Source organism: Ruditapes philippinarum, unplaced genomic scaffold (genome assembly GCF_026571515.1).
Source record: "Ruditapes philippinarum isolate M1 unplaced genomic scaffold, ASM2657151v2 ctg183_1_1_1_1, whole genome shotgun sequence".
Classification (NCBI taxonomy): domain Eukaryota; kingdom Metazoa; phylum Mollusca; class Bivalvia; order Venerida; family Veneridae; genus Ruditapes; species Ruditapes philippinarum.
This window is the reverse complement of record NW_026859131.1, coordinates 445,431-468,282: the sequence shown is the minus strand read 5'-3', so window position 1 is coordinate 468,282 and position 22,852 is coordinate 445,431. Positions and strand designations below refer to the sequence as shown.

General features: G+C 34.8%; 1 protein-coding gene across 1 annotated transcript in view; it reads left to right on the top strand.

The window, feature by feature from the left end:
- The first annotated feature begins 334 nt into the window (after positions 1 to 334).
- Positions 335 to 22,852, top strand: part of LOC132755362 (gem-associated protein 5-like) — a 101,000-nt gene continuing 78,482 nt past the window's right edge. The window contains exons 1-2 of the mRNA XM_060746234.1: positions 335 to 380; positions 16,117 to 16,428. Of these exons, the coding sequence (XP_060602217.1) occupies positions 16,135 to 16,428 (294 nt within the window). The 5' untranslated portion in view covers positions 335 to 380; positions 16,117 to 16,134. The remainder of the gene's footprint in view (positions 381 to 16,116; positions 16,429 to 22,852) is intronic.

Here is a 22,852-nt window from a genome sequence, read left to right as displayed (position 1 = left end):
GACATTATAGAGATAAATCTGCGGTGCAGAGTCTAAAAGAAATATATGACTAGATACCGGATTCGATTCCTTACAAGCAAAGCACAAAAACATCTTTTAGAAACTAAACTACTTGTAGTATGGACCGGAATAAATAACACCTACCTGTCCTCCCCGTAAATAATCCTCCATCTTTAAAATTCTATACTGTAACCAGAGAAACGCGAATACTGTAACACGTTCCCTACGGTGATATGGGCCCTGACGTATTCAAATAAACCATCTACGCAGTGATCTACCCTGATAAAGGGGAAGTAACCACTGAGGAGTTAGTCTGGAGTTCCTTCCCCTTTCGCTACGCAAACTTGTTAGATGCCGGGAACCAGAATACTGAGGAGTTTGTAATTTTCCTTGTTTCTAATTTAAAGAGTATCTGAAACGAAATTGCACGCTCGAAACTGCCCGTTATTTGTTATAACGCCCGTCAAATAATTATTGTAAAATAGATCTTTGTAAACCGCCCTGACATCTAAAACTTGGATAAAACTTATTGATGTCACTAACCACGCTCATGTAAGAGATACAGAGATACAGCCTTACAGGTAGCCTGGAACCCCGTTGTATCGATCTATTTACCCATAACAACTTAAAAAAATTAAATCATCCTGAATCTTTATTTTGTATAATTTATTTTGATCCTTTTGTCATAATATTTACATGATAAACATCACTTAGATCTATATATAGTATTAAGCTTTAGAATATACGGATATTTACAGACATGTCGAACAGGTTGCAGGTCACTCCATTATATCGATGCATTGTGAAAATCGCTCAGTTAGTCAAAGTTTGGGAAGCCTGAGCCATCTATATGTTAAATTTTTTAATCAATTAGAAACAAAAATTCTGTTTTAGAATGTCAGCATAAATCTAGGAACTTTTTACAGACAGTAAATGTACTTTTAATAAGAACACACTATTTATAAGTCTATTTATTATCTACAAATAATATGAAATTAGGCAAAGCCTATGATCGGGGAAGTCGTTGAAAATTCCTTTCATTCTTTCCGTTTTAAAGGTGTCATTCGGTATTGCATGCACCGCTTCCATTTTCACTCGGACCACTCGACGATTATCATTTATCCGAAAAGTTGAGATTTGTTCCGTTATCGGAATACCCCGCCTATTATCATTGAGTTACATTGTAAATGGCAGCGCCCGACTAGAACTGACACTGAAAATTTCATTGATAGGTATAGAATTCTATATATTTTTTAATTGTTTTTTATTTGATTTTCTTTTAAATATACACGTGTAGTCTATAGCCGGGCAAGCCAAAGCCCGGACCCGCTTCGCGGGTCCGGTCTTTGACTTCCCCGTAATATGAAATTAGGCAAGGCCTATGAACGGGGAAGTCGTTAAAAATTCCTTTCATTCTTTCCGTTTTAAAGGTGTCATTCGGTATTACATGCACCGCTTCCGTTTTCACTCGGAACACTCGACGATTATCATTTATCCGAAAAGTTGAGATTTGTTCCGTTATCGGAATACCCCGCCTATTATCATTGAGTTACATTGTAAATGGCGGCGCCCGACTAGAACTGACACTGAAAATTTCATTGATAGGTATAGAATTCTATATATTTTTTAATTGTTTTTTATTTGATTTTCTTTTAAAATATGATAAACAAGATCAACAAGGAAAGGCGGCGTTCAATGAACGCAACCCCCACATGACCCAGCAACAAGAACCAATGGCAAGGAGCCCAGGGGGACCCCAAACAAAAACAGGACAGGGCAATGACAGAGCACGGACAGGTTAATCATTAAATGATAATTAATTTGTAACTGATTAGGAATTTAAAGAAAATAAAAATAGGCCCACAAAGGGGAAGGGGACAGGAGACCGGGGGGGGAGGGGGTGGGGAGTAACCAAAGAAATAAAAACTAGAGGCAATGGGGAAGATACTTACCGTAGACGAGAAAACAACAAGGGACACAAGCAAAAGTGTCACCAAAACAGTATGAAACAACATAAGACATACATCTGAGGAACACAGTGGGGCGCCGCCTTGGAACGGTCAGCAGCATAATAATGACTGCTGGGGAGTTTAAACCGGTTAATGGTGCACCAAACCTCGCTCTTAGCCCCACCATGTTCCTGTAAACGAGACAGTGTAAATAAAATGAATCCCCGCCAAGTGAAATTCTAACAGTTGTCATGGTTACAAAAGGTTAAATAAGTAAAACACTAAAATGATCATGTAGAAACATATAAAAGTAAACCCAATGACCATAACAAAAGTACTCAATGTCCTAAAACAAGACAGAGCAACAAGAAAATCACCTACAAGGGCCCGACGAAGCAAGGCAGAAGACGAACATTAAGACAATTCAGTCCCAAAGGGCTTTACAAACTATCCATCATAGAGTCTCCCACTTGGTCCGTCAGATGCAATCAAAAGAGGAAAGCGTAGTGTCCAACTGTAAAAGGGTTGAACACTAAACATGCAGTATGTCTTAAAATAGTAGGGTCATAACCTCTTTTAATAAAACGTTTAATGATTTTAGAAAAAACAGCAGAAAAATTAACATGACCCAAAATCTTACGAAGTTTGTAAATCACATCGCCATAAAAACCAGGCTGGCTAATCCCTTGTCGCAGAAGAGTTTTAAAATCACTATTGAATTTGGAAATTAAATCAAAGTTACGATTGTAAAATTTAGTAAAATATTTCCGTAATTTATGATAGCGGTAGCCCTGTTTTAGAAGCTTGCTGGTAATAAAAATGTTCCGCTCGTTGAAATCCTTTACGTTGCTACAAGCTCTAGCGAATCTAATTAACTGGGAAACATAAACCCCGTAAGATGTTGCATGGGGTACGTCTCCATCTAAATGTGGATAATTAACTATACAAAAGTCAAAGTCATCTCTTTTATCATAGATTTTCGTGTGAATAGAATTGTTGTTGATAGTAATATGAAGATCCAAAAATGATGTACTAAAATTTGAAGAGTTCGTTTTAATAAGTTGTAGTTCATGCGGATATATGTCAGACACCATTTGATCAAAATAAGGATTATCTAAATTAAAAATATCATCAAGGTATCTGGAAGTATTATTAAATGCGACTATAACATCTTGTTGTTTATCTTCAGAGAGACTCAACATAAAGTCTCTTTCATAGCAGTACAAAAACAAATCGGCAACCAGGGGTGCACAATTAGTACCCATAGGAATTCCTATGATCTGTTTAAATAGGTTATCACCAATCCTGACATAAATGTTGTCTAAAAGAAAAGAGAGTGCTCTACAAACTTCGTCACAAGTCCACATAGTATAATGTTTTACAATACCGTTAGTAAAAAAAGCTTTGTTAGAATTACATGCTAGAAAGGTAACTTTTTCCCCTGCAAAAGTTTTCTGAATTAGGGAAATTAGTTTATCATTGATTAATTTATGTGGCAAAGTTGTATAAAGTGTAGAAAAATCGTATGTACTGACAGTTGAAGCTTGAAAGTTCTTAATTTTGAATTTATCCAAGATTTCACCAGAATTTTTAATTGACCAAAAGAGATGTTTGCCTGTGTTTTCATAGACTTTATCACAATATCTAATTACATGTGTTTAAATATACACGTGTAGTCTATAGCCGGGGAAGCCAAAGCCCGGACCCGCTTTGCGGGCCCGGTCTTTGACTTCCCCGTATTACATGTTTTTTGATCATTTTTACAGCACAAAAACAAATGTGAAAGATTTTCGTGACATTGTTGTGTATGTAAACAATCAGTAGGTGGCACATTTTGCAAGAAATTGAAAGATTTGTAAATAGATCGATACAATGAATAGCACGATACAATGGGGTTTCACTATACGCCATACAGGTTTGTCCTATAAAATATGATCGCTTTGAGATATTTTTGCTTCTGGGCAAGATTTACAGACACTTCACCCACAGACACTTCACCCTAAGCCCTTTTTTGCAGAGACTTCACCCCTCAGACAGGCCAACCCTCATTTTAAAATATTTGATTGAGACACTTCAGGGCACTCGTTTGGTTGTTTTTGGGGCCGAATATGGGTAGATCTACCATTCCCCTCTCAAAATCATATGTATTTTTCCCCTATCTCAGAAAAAAATCCCCTCCAAATTCTAAAATAAAGCCACATAAAGTAATTTGTTTGATTTGTTAGTCTAAATTAAAAAAAAAATACACTAGCAATTGATTTCAATGGTAGGAAAATTACAAACTATTGAAACCAATGGTAGGAAATAGTGTAATGAGAAAATGTGATAAAAAAAATACACTAAATACATAATATCTATTAACATAAAATTTCAAATTTTTTCTTAAAACGACGCAAAATATACCTTTCCCCAAAAGGTGTCTAGTGCCCTGCACTTTACCCCCATTTTTATTTTGTGTTAAACAATTATTTATGTAGAAACTGTTAAATGTATTCAATAGTGATTGCGTATAATCGGTTCCTATGATATCACAGTATTTAGATTTTCTGTGACTGCTAGTAAAAGCACCACCACCATGCTAAACTGGCATACTAACTTTATTTTCATCTGCCAATAAATTTAATTTTGGGGAATAATTTGTGGCAAGAAAACTATTTTATAAAATCTTCATATTTGACTTCTATTTCCCGTAATTGTTTTTACACAGTCAATTAAATATGTTATAATCACATATATACTGACATATCATCTGTTCATTTAGTTTGAATTTTATAGCAAGTTAACTGTTCAAAGTTTTGTACAACTTAACTTTCAGATTTTGACCCATCTACCATACATACTAACAGTAACTTGCATTTTTGGGGATTACTGTGATACCATAGTAATAACCTCTTCTGTAATTATCCAAAATGGCAGACATTGAAAATAGTTTAAAAATGACATTTAAATTGGATCTTCAAATTTTTGACAGACAGTCTTGGAAAAGGAACACTTTTTAATTTAAATAGAAGAAAAATCTCATGATGTATGATTTTTATATTTGAATATTTCCGATAAACATTTAGTACTGTGATATCATAGAACTCCAATTTTGTTTATTGTTTTAACATATTTTATTATTATTTTATCATGTAATTGACCAAAGACAATGGATATATTGTTGTTTTTGCCCTTACAAAAAGGCTCATATCACAAAGTTATTAGCAGGTAAATTCTTTATTTTTTATTTTATTTTTATATATTTTATACTAATTTCATTTAAAAGGAAAATTGAATATTCTAGCTAACTCAGAAAGTGAAGTTTGTGAACCCTTGTGTGAATTTTCCATTGATATATATATTAAAGTATATAAACTCTTTCACACTTTCTTTGTATCTTTAATTGAAATTATCTTGTTAAATGAATTGAAAACAAATGGAACTGGCAACACATAGCATGTGATACCGTAAGTTTACTTAATTTGTTAACAACATTTTGTAAGTAAGGTAAATACAAACTGGTTTTTTTTATGCCCCCGGGCATATAGTAATTGAACCGTCCGTCCGTCTGTCCTTACGAGGTTAACCTAGAACGGCAAGTTGGATTTTTCTTAAGTTCTACCTGTACCAATGGCTTCTAAGTTTACACACTTACTAATCAATACAAAGTACATGATCTGGGCAAGTTTCATAACTCTGGCTTTCATATTTACCAAGTTATTGCCCTTTTCAGCACCTACAAAATGAATAATGGTTAACCTAAAACGGCAAGTTGGAAATATCTTAAGTGCTATCTTTACTAATGGCTTTATAATTTCCACACTTACTTATCAATACAAAGCACATATATTGCCAAGGTATATAACTGTGTCATCCATATTTCCCAGTTATTTCCCTTTTTTCACTTTGAAAATAGGGCCTTGTCTGGTTAACCTATTTCGGCAAGTTGGATTTATCTTAAATTTCTCCTAATTGCTTAATTTCTTTACTGATATCTTTCATATTTAGTAGGTGGATACCTTTGATGGTCCTCTAATTTTTTTTGGAGTAAGCGGTCTCTAGGGTCAAGGTCAAGGTCACTGGTTTAAAAAATAAATATAAACCTTTTTGCTCATACAGCCTTTATTTTTTAGTTGATGTCTTAGTTTAATACAAACACCTCCTTCTTTGGGTGTAGTATGGGGTCATTTGGGTCAAGGTCAATGTTACCAATGTCAAGGTCACCAATGTTAAAAATAGATTTTTACATTTTTACAGGTGTATTGACCTTATTCTATAGACAGATGTTATTTATAATTGATAGAAACATAAACTTTGATGGAGTTAGTGGTCAGTTGGGTCAAGGTCACCAGTGCTAAAAATAGATTTTTACACATTTGCTCATACAGCCTTTATTAAGTGACAGATATATTTTATATTTGGTAGGAAGATAACTTGCATGGTATTCATCCTTTTGATTGGGGTAGGGATCAGTGGGTCAAGGTCACTTGTGCTAAAAATAGATTTTTACACTTTTGCCCATACAGCTTTTATTTATTGACAGTTGTATTTCATATTTGGTAGGAAGATAACTTGCATGGTATTCTTCCTTTGGATGGAGTAAGGGGTCAGTTGGGTCAAGGTCACAAGTGCTAAAAATAGATTTTTACACTTTTGCCCATACAGCCTTTATTTATTGACAGATGTATTTCATATTTGGTAGGAAGATAACTTACATGGTATTCTTCTTTTGGATAGAGTTAGGGGTCGGTTTGGTCAAGGTCACCAGTGCTCAAAATAGATTTATACACTTTTGCCCATACAGCCTTTATTTAATGACAGATGTATTTCATATTTGGTAGGAAGATAACTTGCATGAAGTTGAATATTTTTCAACTTCACAAGTCAGAGCAATGACTTGGCAACTTATATTTTTCACAATTACAAAATGCCATGACTTTGTCAAGCTATAAAACTTGTGTTTACAATTTTTTGGCGATTTTTCTGTCCATAACTGAGTGAATGGGTAAACATTTTTTGAAGTATTGCTACTGACAAGAATCTGAGCCGGGGGCATTTGTGTTTAACAAACACGTTCTTGTTATTTATTAAAATAAGTGGATAAATAATTTATGTATATTTCATTCATTCATTCATTCATTCATTCATTCATTCATTCATTCATTCATTCATTCATTCATTCATTCATTCTATTTATTTATTTATCTATTTATTTTTCATACAATATTATTTATCTATTTATTTTACATACAATATTATTTATATATTTATTTATTTATTTAATTTTCATACAATAATACCTTTTTAATCCAATTATCTAATCAATCACAAGATATCTGTTGAATAAACAACCAATCAAATTGTTGAATAAGCAAGGTGACATGCAATAAACAGTCAATGGATAAAATTGTTTTGTATAACAGTGGGCAATACGATCATCATGAATTAAGGACTGAGGAATTCTTGGAGAAAGTTGGTGAATTTATGGATGGTTTTTTGAACCAGTAAAATGTTATGACAATCATCACAATGTTTTATTGCATGTTACATGTAAATGAGTTAAATAAATTATTACATATTTTAATTGTTTCTGAATTATTTACTAAACAAATATTTACTCTTAGAAAAGTCTGTAAATTGTCCTTTAATTAAAAACTTATTAATCAAATAATACTAAAAATAATTAAAATACTTTAATTCAAAACTTATTTATCAAATAATACTAAAAATAATTTGTTGCGTATAACTCTGTTATTCATTCATGATTGGTCAAAATGTATTACTAATAAGCCCCGCCTACTAACCTTACCTAAGCATGCCACGCTCTGTATCAAATCAATTAATAAACGATAGTTCAGCATTATAGACGTGGTAACTTCTCTATAGAAAACATAACAATTTGGCCACAAGGATAACTGGACATTAAATTTCAGGAATTTTATCCATTAGATATTTATGTTATTATTATAATGTGTGTAAAATTCTGGATTTAATTTGTCACCGTAAATCAAGCTATAAATGTAGATAAATACCCACTCCAGAGAAAAGAGGACATTTTTGCGAATTTGGCAAATGGGAAGAAATATTCAAAGTTGGATTTACGTCAAGCATATCTTCAGTTGGAGTGCGATGACAAAACAAAAGAAATGTTAACGATTAACACTCACAAAGGTCTATATTCTTAAAATAGATTGACTTATGGAGTATCATCAGCACCTGCAATATGGCAAAGAACAATTGATCAAATTCTTTGGGAAATACCAGGGGTACAGTGCATTCTCGATGATATGGTCATTACAGGAGAAAATGATCAAGCTCACCTAAGTAACTTAGAAACAGTTGTGCAACGGTTGTCAAAATATGGTTTAAAAGTGAATAAAGAAAAATGTCAATTTATTCAAGAGAGGATTTTGTGGTCATGAAATTGATAAAAACGGTCTGTGGAAATTTAATGATAAGGTGTATTCTATTTTAAATAAGCCACGTCCACAAAATGTCACATTTCTCAGGACATATCTTGGATTACTAAATTACTATCACAGGTTCTTAAATGACCTAGCCACGGTAATTAAACCTCTTAATCAACTACTAGAAAAGGATCGTAAGTTTGTTTGGACTAAAGAATGTCAAAACGCGTTTGCAAAATCAAAAGATTTGATTACGTAAGAACCCGTCCATACCCATCCATTACGATCCGAAATTACCCATACGGTTAGCAACAGATGCTTCCCCTGTTGGTATTTCTGCAATATTATCACATGTAATGCCCGATGCCAGTGAGAAACCAATTGCATTTGCAAGCCATTCGCTATCAAAGTCTGAAAGAATGTACGCGCAAGTACAAAGGGAAGCTACTGCAATATACTGGCAGTACACAAATATTATCCGTATCTATATGGTCAAAAATTAACACTGAAAGCAGACTGTCAGGCACTGTTATCTATATTCTCTCCCAGCAAGGGCATTCCTGCCACTTCTGCTGCGAGAATACAACGATACGCGGTTTATTTGTCAGACTTTGATTATGATATAGAATATAAAAGTACTAAGAAACATACTAATGTCGATGGAATGTCACGTTTGCCCGCGCCATTAAAATTAGAAAATGAAAGTAATTTTGAGGAAGTATTTTCAATGAACAATTGATAAACTTCCTATAACTAGCGCAAATCAAACGTGAAACGCAGCGCGAACCTATCTTATCGCGTTTTTACGAAAATGTAAACAAGGGCTGGAGTCTGAACTTAAATGACCCTGTCCTGAAAGGTTATCACACGCGCCGGAATGAATTAACTTTTCAAAGAGGCTGTTTAATGTGGGGAATAAGAGTTGTTATTCCTGAGAAACTCAGAGGTCAAGTTTTAGATCTTCTGCACTGAAGCCACAGTGGAATAGTTAAAATGAAAAAGTTATGTCTGGCGGCCTGGCATTGACTTGGACATTGAACATATGGTGAGACAATGCCAGGGCTGCAGATGCAGCAGAAAATGCCAGAAAAAGTTCAACTTCAGTGCACCCATGGGAAAATTTGCGCACTAATTTTGAACGAGTTCAAGTAGACTTCATAGGTTCATTTCAAGGTCAAATGGTTTAGTGGAACGTTTGAACGGCACTTTTATGTCAAGTATCCGAGCTATGAAATTTGATAAAGGAGACCTAAATCTAAAGTTGGCAAATTTCTTGTTAACATAATTATTGCAATTCTGTACATCAAAGCCACATGAAAGTCCTGCGATGATGTTTATGGGCAGGAGTTTGCAAAGCAAGTTAGATTTATTAAAACCGGATACAGACGGTTATGTCGAAAAACAAAGACTGAAACTGGCGACATTGGAATCACGAAATTTCCGAGAGTTTAAAGAAGGAGACTCAAGCGTAAGACTATAGGCCTATTTCAACCGAAAAATGGTTATCGGATACAATTTTGTCCCGCAAAGGACCTCTCATGTATAAAATTGATATCGGTAACAATCAAGTCTGGAGAAGGCATGTTGACTTGCTATGAAAATCAGAAATGAATAATGAGCTATCTCCAGCGAAAGTTCACCGTTTAACATGAGCCCGCTTAATTTGTCAGAAATGCAAGTTATGACCAAGAGAAATGACCCTTTGTTAGTAACTGGTAATCCTGAGAAAATGCCATCATTAAATGAAAATAATCTAAGATCAGATCAAATGTTAAGGGAACGAAGATACCCATTGAGAGAATGCATTAACCACCTAATCGTTTCTCATACTGAGTTGACAATGTAACATTCGTAACATAGTGTGCAGACAGTTAATGTGCTATGTAATTAAACATTTAACACTACTATGTTGTAAAATACCACTGAATGAACTCGTGTGAATTGTAATAAAAAGTTAAAGGTGAATTAAGAACAATAGATTGATAGTTTGATCTGGTTTACAAATGAATATAATCTCTGAATGAATTAATCTTGTTAAATTATTCCACAAGTTGTCTCTATCTTGTTATTTGATTATATTATTAGTATTAATTATATGATAATGGACTAAAATGTTGAGAAGGGAGAACTGTTGTGTATAACTGTGTTATTCATTGGTCAAAATGTATTACTAATAAGTCCCGCCTACTAACCTTATCTAAGCATGCCACACTCTGTATCATATCAGTAAACAAATTTCTTTTTGGTGGGTGGCATAAATAAGCAAAATGTTTTATACAGTTGTTTGTCTGGTTCTGGCGCATTGACCAGTTCCAAACAATCGAGGGAGCCATTCACTAATATGACAATAAATATAGAAAATAAAATATTCACTGTTTTTTAGCTCACCTGTCACAAAGTGACAGGGTGAGCTTTTGTGATCGCTTTTCATCCGGCGTCCGTCCGTCCGTCGTCTGTCCGTCCGTCGTCCGTCCGTAAACTTTTACTTTTAATGACATCACCTCATAAACCACCAAGCCAATTTCATCCAAACTTCACAGGAATGTTCCTTTGGTGGTCACCTTTAAAAATTGTTCAAAGAATTTAACTCCATGCAGAACTCTGGTTGCCATGGCAACCGAAAGAAAAAACTTCCCAGGGGGTCATTGATTTTCCCTATATGCATATAGTAAAAACTTAAAAAATCTTCTTTTAAAGAACCCAAAGAGCTAGAGCTAAGATATTTTGCATGAAACATCTTCTCATGACTGTCTACCAAGTTTGTTCAAATAAAAGCCCTGGGGTCAAAATTGGCCCCGCCCCAGGGGGTCATTGATTTTCCCTATATGCATATAGTAAAAACTTTAAAAATCTTCTTTTATAGAACCGAAAAAGCTAGAGCTAAGATATTTAGCATGAAACATCTTCTCATGAGTGTCCACCAAGTTTGTTCAAATAAAAGCCCTGGGGTCAAAATTGGCCCCGCCCCAGGGGGTCATTGATTTTCCCTATATGCATATAGTAAAAAATTAAAAAAATCTTCTTTTAAAGAACTCAAAGAGCTAGAGCTAAGATATTTAGCATGAAACATGTTCTAATGGGTGTCTACCAAGTTTGTTCAAATAAAAGCCCTGGGGTCAATATTGGCCCCGCCCCGGGGGTCATTGATTTCCTTATTTGTGTATAGCAAAAACTTAAAAAATCTTCTTTGAAAAAACCAAAATACGAGGGTTGATCAATAAATTCGTGGACACACTCCATAAATTGTTTTTTTTGGTGAAGGAAAGTTAATATAATTATATTTGACATTTATTCAATTATTTATCAATTTGATGTGTAAGTTTCAGATAAATAATCCATATATTTTATCCGAAATGACAGTTTTCAGAAATACATGTAAAGCTAATCGCCGCAGCTCATTTGCAACTTACGTTACGTCGTGACGTCGGCGTTACATCTTCTCAAAAACAATGCAGCACCAACTTCTACACATCGTTCATGCCTGTGTACCCACCGACTGAAAATGTTCTTATACAATGAAGTATCAAATGAACGCAACACAGACAATGCTATGGACTGCAAATCATGGAACCCGGTTAACTTGTGTCCCTTTAACTCTGTCTTCAATTTCACTCGCATAACTTTTGCATGGCAACAAGTTTAAATGGTCTGCCGCATCTCTTATCATCCTGAAGTTCTTCTCTATCCTCACAGAAGTGTATGTGTCACTTATAAACTAACGAATAAGACACCTTTTTGTTCCAGATACAATTTCCATGTTTTCTTTAGTTTGCTTTGGCGTCGTACCAAGATTTACACAGAACTTTATTACTGCCCTCTGCTCCAACAACGTCGTGCTCCTCTCTGGTGACACACCCCTGTCTCCATTAACATCTCGAAATAGTAGCGACGCTTGTTTTTTTAAATGTTCTATAAACGATATGAAGGAACGTTGCCGTCAATTTCATATTTTAAAGAAGCACGCCAAAATAAGGACAATTTTTAAGTATTTCAAAATGATAAATAATTTTTTTTTGAGCTGCGGCGTTCGTACGGTATAGGGTTGCTATGGCGATACATATAATGAACAAAATGAGATTTGTTTTTAAAAAATCACAATATATTTGAATAGTATTAAATTCTTCTCCTAAATAGCAAAAAATCTTTATAATATCTTGATTAATTATTAAGTTATTAAGAGTGTCCATGAATATATTGATCAACCCTCGTAGCTAGAGTTTAGATATTAAGCATGAAACATCTTCTAGTGAGTGTCTACAAAGTTTGTTCAAATAAAAGCCCTAGGGTCCAAATTTGCCCCGCCCCAGGGGTCATTGATTTTCCTTATATGTGTATAGCAAAAACTTAAAAATCTTCTTTGAAAAAACCCAAATAGCTACTGTTTAGATATTAAGCATGCAACATCTTCTTATAGGTGTCTACCAAGTTTGTTCAAATAAAAGCCCTGGGGTCAAAACTGGCCCCGCCCGAGGGGTGTCATTGTTTTTAACTATATGTGTATAGTAAAAACTTAAAAAAACTTCTTTTAAAAAACCCAATGAGTTAGAGCTTAGATGTTAAGCATGAAACATCTTCTTATAGGTGTCTAGTCTACCAAGTTTGTTCAAATAAAAGCCCTTGGGTTAAAATTAGCCCTGCCGGGGGGGGGGGGGCCATCATGGCCCTCTTGTTTTGTTTATTGACATTAACAGAGAGATAATTAGGTCACCATTCTATTTCGTCTACTTATAATTTCCGTCCGATTATTGAATTTACATGAGGCAAAAATGCTGAATTCCATTTATTGGCTAATGGTATATCAGTATGTGTTATATGTAAACTGAAAGAATGGGACATATTTTATATATCGATGGAAAAGTTGTTATTTGCCTTACAACTTCATCCAAAAATATTTGCAATAATATAATAAAGTAAAGATATTAATACTTGTTTAAATCAGGAAACCTATTTTGACCAATTCCAAAGCAAATATTTTTTATGACAGGATTACTATCAGAATGTACCCAAATGAAAACGTTTAAATAAAATGTTCTTTGATATTGAAATATATGAACGAGTATATTTAAGAAAGTGCGCGAACAACTTATTTGAGGTAAACATATTACTGTATAAGTGGTATTTTCTGCGGTGACTTTATTTCTGCGTTTTATAAACGATATATGTCCCACATGATGACCTGTTTCCTCTGAAGTAATAATGACTAACGGATTATAACTGTTAGCGGGTCATCGAGTTATTTAAAATTGCTTTCGGCTAAGCATGTAATATGTACTTGTAAGGATGTACCTATTGTTAATTATGCCAATTTATTAATAAAGATATTAAAACATCATAGTGTTTGCCTGTACGCTAAAAGGTTTGTTTACCACAAAATCATTAAAACCATTTTAACCCTTATACTGCTACATAATCGTTGTATACATTAATTGTTGTCTGATTTAAGATTAACTTCTATCAATTTTATTAAGTTAAAGATACTACCGGGGTTTATTTTTCACACGTCATTTCACGCTGGTCAAAAGATGCATACTGTCTACTGTTGCGCATTATATTTGTTTGCAAGCAAACAATAGTTGCAATAATTGTTTGCAAAAACTATATAATTTTGCGGTAACGATGATGAACACAATTTTAATGCGAATGTGTACATGCAAATAAAATAGGTAGAGTAATGTGACTTAGACTTTGATAAGATGAGCCGCAGAATTTAAATCACGTTTTGTCCAAAGAATGTGTCGCAGAAATAAAGTCCGCAGAAATAAAACATGCCAAAATTTGGAAAAAACGCAGAATTTGGAGCCCGCAGAAAAAACCACTTATACGGTATGAAGTTCAATAAAAATTGTTTATTTAAAATGCGCTGACTGCATATAAAATAGTCAGAAAGTTGTTAAAATACGCTATATTATTACTTCATAGCAAGTACATGTATGTACAGCGTAATAAATATACATTTTATCTCTGAAATCTGAATAATATTCCATTTTGTGTCGCATGTAGCTCAAAAAGAATTTGACCTAAAGTCCTGAAACTTTACAGGAATGTTGCTAAGCATGTGTAGTTGTGCAACTGGGTATTTTCGTGTGGATTTATGTAGTATTTGTAGAGTTATTGCCCTTGACTTGGTAAATCTTTGCAATTTTCAGCTTGTGTTGCAAGCTTGAGCTCAAAAAGTATTTGACCTGTAGTCATGAACCATTACAGGAATGTTTCTCAGCATATGTAGTTGTGCACCTGGAATTTCACTTGTGGATTTATTCTGTTTTGTCAGAGTTATTGCACTTGACTTAGTAAAAATTTGCAATTTTCAACTTGTGTTGCACATAGCTCCAAAAGTATTTAACCAAGGGTCATGAAACTTTACAGAAATGTTGTTTAGCATGTGAAGTTGTGCACCTAGGGTTTCGCTTGTGGATTTATTCTGTTTTGTCAGAGTTATAGCCCTTCACTTTCAACTTTTGTCGCACATAGCTCAAAAAGTATTTAACCAAGGGCCATGAAACTTTACAGAAATGTTGCTTAGCATGTGAAGTTGTACACCTAGGGTTTCGCTTGTGGATTTATTCTGTTTTGTCAGAGTTATTGTCGTTGTCTTTCAACTTCTGTCGCACATAGCTCAGAAAGTATTTAACCAAGGGTCATGAAACTTTACAGAAATGTTGCTTAGCATGTGAAGTTGTACACCTGGGGTTTCGCTTGTGGATTTATTCTGTTTTGTCAGAGTTATAGCCCTTCACTTTCAACTTCTGTCGCACATAGCTCAAAAAGTATTTAACCAAGGGTCATGAAACTTTACAGAAATGTTGCTTAGCATGTGAAGTTGTACACCTAGGGTTTCGCTTGTGGATTTATTCTGTTTTGTCAGAGTTATTGCCCTTGTCTTTCAACTTCTGTCGCACATAGCTCAGAAAGTATTTAACCAAGGGTCATGAAACTTTACAGAAATGTTGCTTAGCATGTGAAGTTGTACACCTGGGGTTTCGCTTGTGGATTTATTCTGTTTTGTCAGAGTTATTGCCCTTGACTTGCAATTTTCAACTTATGTAGCTCAAAAAGTATTTAACCTAGGGTCATGAAACTTTAAAGGAATGTTGATCATCATGTGTAGATGTGCACTTGGAGTTTAGCTTGTGGATTTATCCAGTATTTCTAGAGTTATTGCCCTTGACTTAATAATAACCGTTCCATTATGTTGTGTTATTTGTTCCTTGAATGCTTGAGTTAGAATCAACCAACTTTACAGGAATAATGATCAACATCACTGTGAAGCTATGCACCTGGGATTTTGCATGTGGATTTTTTTTTTAGTTTTGTTATTTACCTTGATTTAGTATAGATTTGCAATTTTCAACTTATTCATGCTCAAAAAGTACTTGACCTGTAGGCCTGAAAGTTTACAAGAATGTTGGTCAGCATGTTTACTTATGTGCCTTGGGGTTCGCTTGTGGATTTATTCAGTATTTTTAATGTTCTTGCCCTTTACTTAGTAACAGACTTTTAGTTTTCAACTTGTTGCACATGTAGCCCAAAAAATATTTGACCTAGAGTCATAAGATTGACAAAACAGTGAGTGCGTGGGCACCCATGTCTTATGTACAAATTTTTAGTTTTTCTTTGTTATTGTTAGATCAGAAGGCTGCACTGAAAATAAATATACATGTTCTCTTTTTGTGCACCTTCTCAAAATTAGTAAATAAAGATTTAATTTTTATAAGTCATATGTCTGCTTAGTATATATTAATGTTTAGAGACAGTATTTAAATATTGTTGTTTAATTTCAGGTACACCAAGAAATAAAAATGTCTAAGGTAATATCTGCCTCACCAAATTGGTACTGTAGCAAGGTCATAGACAGTAACTCTGCAGGAATCTTGGTGTTTGGTTCTCGACATGACGTTTACATTTACAGATGTGACCATTGTCCACCAAAGTTTCAATCTGTCTTTGTTGGACATAGAGAAAAACTGACAGCTCTAACATTGTGTGAGCATAACGATTATGTGAAGATGTGTTGCACTGGATCTGAAGATGGGAATGTCAAGCTATGGAATGTAGAGAACAGAGAAGTGAAATTGGAGCATTCTATACATACTGTAGGCAATGTTTTAAAAATGAGTCATGATTTTTAGCTTTCATTGGACTTTGTCCATTATTTTGAATCAAAAGAATTGTCATAATATTATAATATTTATGGTTAATTGATATCCCCTTACTTTCTTTTGTTGAAAATATTGTTATGCATATAGCGATTCACCTGTGTGTGTGAGCGTGTGTGTGTGTTCTATAGATGATATAGTGAACTTAAAAAATCTTCTCTGAATGAAACAGTAAGTTCAAATTCAACCGAACTTGGCAAGATGTTCCTTGGTTACTGTCTTCGACTTAACCCACTCGATCGACGACCGAGTCGAGTAAATTTGCGGGTGGTCAAGTGAAATTCCAAGCTGGTAGCCCGTCTAGTCGAGGGCTTTTTTTTGTATCCAATTCCAGAAAATGTCTCAAATATGCAGAGCTCCAGATAGCAATGTTTTGGCTTTATAAAAATTCAATATATTTCTGCTGAATTAGATGGAAAACTAAAAGTCAACAATGCTGTAAGTTGAAAACGAATGTAGCAGGAAGTGACATTGTGTACAAAGGGAAGGTAACTCTTGGCCGTTTCTGAAATGAAATTATTGATAAAATTAAATTTGGTGAAATCATTGTAGGACTTAACCTAATATTAATTTTTTATGCTCCCCGAAAAATTTCGGGGGAGCATATAGTCGGCGCCTTGTCCGTCTGTCCGTCTGTCCGTCCGTCTGTCCGTCTGTCCGTCCGTTGTCTTGTCCGGAGCATAACTTGAAAACCCTTGGAGATAATTTGTTGAAACTTCATACAGTGGTAGAGGGCATCGAGGGGGAGTGCAGTGTCAAAGAACCATAACTCTATTTTGCCCGGTTTTTGAATTATCTCCCCTTATAGAAAAATCTTGTCCGGGGCATAACTCTAAAACTATAAGAGATATCAACATGAAACTTTGTAGGTGAATAGATCTCAATGGGTAGATGTGCAGTGCATAAGAACAATAACTCTTTTCATCCTAATTTTGGAGTTATTGCCCTTTGTTAATTTTAATACTTTGAACTTTGTCCGGAACATAACTTGAAAACCCTTGGAGATAATTTGTTGAAACTTCATACAGTGGTAGAGGGCATTGAGGGGGGGGGGGGGGGTGCAGTGTCAAAGAACCATAACTCTATTTTGCCTGGTTTTTTGAATTATCTCCCCTTATAGAAAAATCTTGTCCGGGGCATAACTCTTAAACTATAAGAGATATCAACATGAAACTTTGTAGGTGAATAGATCTCAATGCGTAGATGTGCAGTGCATAAGAACAATAACTCTTTTTGTCCTAATTTTGGAGTTATTGCCCTTTGTTTATTTTAATACTTTGAACTTGAACTTTGTCCGGAACATAACTTGAAAACCCTTGGAGATAATTTGTTGAAACTTCATACAGTGGTAGAGGGCATCAAGGGGGAGTGCAGTGTCAAAGAACCATAACTCTATTTTGCCTGGTTTTTGAATTATCTCCCCTTATAGAAAAATCTTGTCCGGGGCATAACTCTAAAACTATAAGAGATATCAACATGAAACATTGTAGGTAGATAGATCTCATTGAGTAGAGGTGCAGTGCAAAAGAACCATAACTCTGTTAAGCCTTATTTTTGAATAATCTCCCCTTTTAGAAAAATCTTATCCAGGACATAGCTGTAAAACTATAAGAGATATCAACATGAAACTTTGTAGGTAGATAAATCTCAATGGGTAGATGTGCAGTGCACAAGAATCATAACTCTACCTTGCCTAATTCTGGAGTTATTGCCCTTTGTTTATTTTTACTTTTTGAATTGTCCAGGACATAACTCGGAAATCATAAGAGATATTATCAAGAAACTTTGTAGGTTGATAGATCACATTGATTAGAAGTGCAGTGCAAAGAACTGTAACTCTGCCTTGCCTAATTTTAGAATTATTGCACTTTGAACTTTTTCCACGGACATAACTCTGAAACTACAAGAGGTGTACTTTCCTGTGTCCAAAACCTATTCGGGGAGCATCACCCGGCTCAAACCGGGCTCTTGTTTAGACATATATTAGAATGTTTTTCGCTACAAAATAAAGAAAAATGTTGTACTTTCTGCCACTTTATTTATTGGAAAACATATTTCTCCCTTCATTTCTGCCTTGTCATCTGCAGTTTCGTACTCAATATTTTCGTACAAAGTTTACAGTTACAGACAATTTACTCAAAGACTAATACTTTTTGTATAAAAGTTTTAAATCTATTATATTTATTTTTATTTAATTCTTATTTCAATTATAATTAATCAAAAACAAAGAACAGGCACTAAAATGTAGAAGTAGACAATAAATGAAGCCTCATGCTAACCATAGCTGATTGTAAAAGAATGTGACACATTTAAACTACAACAACATGTCAGCACTTGTCATTATTTTGCTGTGTATCCTAAACAAACCCTGGTCTAGGGAAGCCTGCCTTAATAGAGCAAGTTTTGTTTTATTTCACATTGAATCAATATTTTATTATAAGTCAGTCTGATTTATGTAAAAAAAAAAAGGAACTTTTTTAGAAGGCAATGACATTTGATAATAAAACAATGCAAATTCTTTTTATAAATTTACCCCAGAATTTTCATTTTACTCTAGATTTTGACGGGTAAACCACCTTGGCCCTAAAAAATATTTGGAGCTCTATATGCACTTAAAACACTTATGAAATATTATTGATTGTTAGACATTTATTAGGCGTCATCTCAAGCTTCACAATATGTCTTTTTTCTTGTATTTGAAGGCCCTAAAACAAAATTATGATAAAACTAACACTAAAAGGTATTTAAATATGTTGGCAATGCATGTATCAGCCGACATGGTTACTATACATTGATGAGAAGGGTATGTTCAGTTTTTAAACAATTTTTTTCAGTGTCTAAAGACAATGCCACAGAAATATCAAAATATCTTCTTTTAATATGTAATTTAAACTTTTCTTTTTTGAATAATAAAAGGAAGAAAAGCTGATTTGTTAATATTTTAATAATGTTTAATGGTATATAAAAACATAGAAAGTGCTATTTCTGTACAATATATTAAGAAAAAATTGTAAGAAAAAATTGAAAAAAGACCCACAAGGCCTTGAGCTTAGATATTTTGCATAAGGCATTGGTTGTTGGACCTCTACCAAGATTGTTGAAATTATAGCCATGGGGTACAAATTGGCCCTGCCCCGAGGGTCATTGATTTTCATTACCTTCTTATCTGAAGGTATATATAGGTATATATATAATATCATCTATGTCCTGTACAAAAGATGTTCACATTTTGCACCAAGTGTAAAAATTGGTTCAGCCCGGGGGTCATAGTTTTCCTTATATGTATATAGTAAAAACATAAAAAATCTTCTTCTAAGAATTGACAAAGGCTAGAGGTTAGATATTTGGCAAGAATTGAAACTTCACACACTTATTTTCTGTGATTATCTAGCATAATGGCACAAGTCCCATAACTCTGATTTGCTTTTTTGCATAATTATGCCCCTTTTTCGACTTAGAAATTCTTGGTTAAGTTTTTTTTGTGTGTAAGCTGGTATCTCCATAACTACTGAAGGAAATGGATTGAAACTTCACACACTTGTTTTCTCTGTGATTATCTAACATGATTGGCACAAATCCCATAACTCTTATTTCCTTTTTTGCATAATTGTGCCCATTTTTAGCTCACCTGTCACAAAGTGACAGGGTGAGCTTTTGTGATCGCTTTTCGTCCGGCGTCCGTCCGTCCGTCGTCCGTAAACTTTTACTTTAAATGACATCTCCTCATAAACCACTAAGCCAATTATATCCAAACTTCACAGGAATGTTCCTTTGGTGGTCACCTTTAAAAATTGTTCAAAGAATTTAATTCCATGCAGAACTCTGGTTGCCATGGCAACCGAAAGAAAAAACTTTAAATATCTTCTTTTAAAAAACCATAAGAGGTAGAGCTTAGATATTTGGCATGAAACATCTTCTAGTGAGTGTCTACCAAGTTTGTTCAAATAAAAGCCCTGGCGTCAAAATTGGCCCCGCCCGGGGGGTCATTGATTTTCCCTATATGCATATAGTAAAAACTTAAAAAATCTTCTTTTAAAGAACTCAAAGAGCTATGGCTAAGATATTGAGCATCAAACATGTTCTAATAGGTGTCTACCAAGTTTGTTCAAATAAAAGCCCTGGGGTCAAAATTGATCCCGCCCCAGGGGGTCATTGATTTTCCCTGTATGCATATAGTAAAATCTTAAAAAATCTTCTTTTAAAGAACCAAAAGAGTTAGAGCTAAGATATTTAGCATGAAACATGTTCTAATAAGTGTCTACCAAGTTTGTTCAAATAAAAGCCCTGGGGTCAAAATTGGCCCCGCCCCGGGGGGTCATTGACTTTCCCTATATGCATATAGTAAAAACTTAAAAAATCTTCTTTTAAAGAACTCAAAGAGCTATGGCTAAGATATTTAGCATCAAACATGTTCTTATAGGTGTCTACCAAGTTTGTTCAATAAAAGCCCTGGGGTCAAAATTGGGCACCGCCCCCGGGGGTCATTGATTTTCCTTATATGTGTATAGCAAAAACTTAAAAAATCTTCTTTGAAAAACCCAAATAGCTAGAGTTAAGATATTAAGCATGAAACATCTTTTAGTGAGTGTCTACAAAGTTTGTTCAAATAAAAAAGACCTGGGGTCAAAATTGGCCCCGCCCCGGGGGTCATTGATTTTCTTTATATGTGTATAGCAAAAACTTAAAAAAATCTTCTTTGAAAAAACCCAAATAGCTAGAGTTTAGATATTAAGCATGAAACATCTTCTAGTAAGTGTCTACAAAGTTTGTTCAATAAAAGCCCTGGGCCCGGCCCCAGGGTTGTCATTGAAAATTTAACTATATTTGTATAGTAAAACCTTAAAAACAAATCTTCTTTTAAAAAGCCCAATGAGCTAGAGCTTAGATGTTTAGCATGAAACATCTTCTTATGGGTGTCTACCAAGTTTGTGCAAAAAAAGCCCTTGGGTTAAATTGGCCCCTGCAATGTTGGGGGGGGGGGGGGGGGGGGGGGGGGGGGGGTTTGGGGGGCCTATATTTACAGGTGAGCGACCTCAGGGCCCCATCATGGCCCTCTTGTTTTTTTTAGACTCACCTGAGCATGCTCAGGGTGAGCTTTTAGGATCGATAATTGTCCCGTCGTCTGTTCACATTTAGTTGTTAACACCCTAGCGGTCGCATTTTTGCCTCAAATCATCATCAAACTTGGGTCAGGATTGCTTATCTAGTTGATAGCTCGTATGAGTTCGAACATGGGTCATCTCGGATAAGAAACTAGGTCACAAGAGCTAAAAATAGAAAAACCTTGTTAACACTCTAGAGGTCACATTTTTGCCTCAATCATCATCAAACTTGGTCAGGATGTTTGTCTAGGTGATAGCTCGGATGAGTTCGAACATGGGTCATCTCGGATGAAAAAGTAGGTCACCGGAGCTAAAAATAGAAAAACCTTGTTAACACTCTAGCGGTCACATTTTTGCATCAATCATCATCAAACTTGGTCAGGATGCTTATCTAGTTGATTTCTCAGAGGAGTTCGAACATGGGTCATCTGAAATGAAAAAGTAGGTCACTGGAGCTAAAAAATAGAAAAACCTTGTTAACACTGTAGCGTCACATTTTTTGCATCAATCATCATTAAACTTGGTCAAGATGCTTGTCTAGGTGATAGCTACGCATGAGTTCGAACATGGGTCATCTCGGATGAAAAAGTAGGTCACCGGAGCTAAAAATAGAAAAACCTTGTTAACACTCTAGCGGTCACATTTTTGCATCAATCATCATCAAACTTGGTCAGGATGCTTATCTAGTTGACAGCTCAGATGAGTTCGAAGATGGGTCATCTCGGATGAAAAAGTAGGTCACCGGAGCTAAAAATAGAAAAACCTTGTTAACACTCTAGCGGTCACATTTTTGCATCAATCATCATCAAACTTGGTCAGGATGCTTATCTAGTTGATTTCTCGGAGGAGTTCGAACATGGGTCATCTCTGATGAAAAAGTAGGTCACCGGAGCTAAAAATAGAAAAACCTTGTTAACACTCTAGTGGTCACATTTTTGCATCAATCATCATTAAACTTGGTCAAGATGCTTGTCTAGGTGATAGCTCGCATGAGTTCGAACATGGGTCATCTCGGATGAAAAAGTAGGTCACCGGAGCTAAAAATAGAAAAACCTTGTTAACACTCTAGCGGTTACATTTTTGCATCAATCATCATCAAACTTGGTCAGGATGCTTATCTAGTTGATTTCTCGGAGGAGTTCGAACATGGGTCATCTGAAATGAAAAAGTAGGTCACCGGAGCTAAAAATAGAAAAACCTTGTTAACACTCTAGCGGTCACATTTTTGCATCAATCATCATCAAACTTGGTCAGGATGC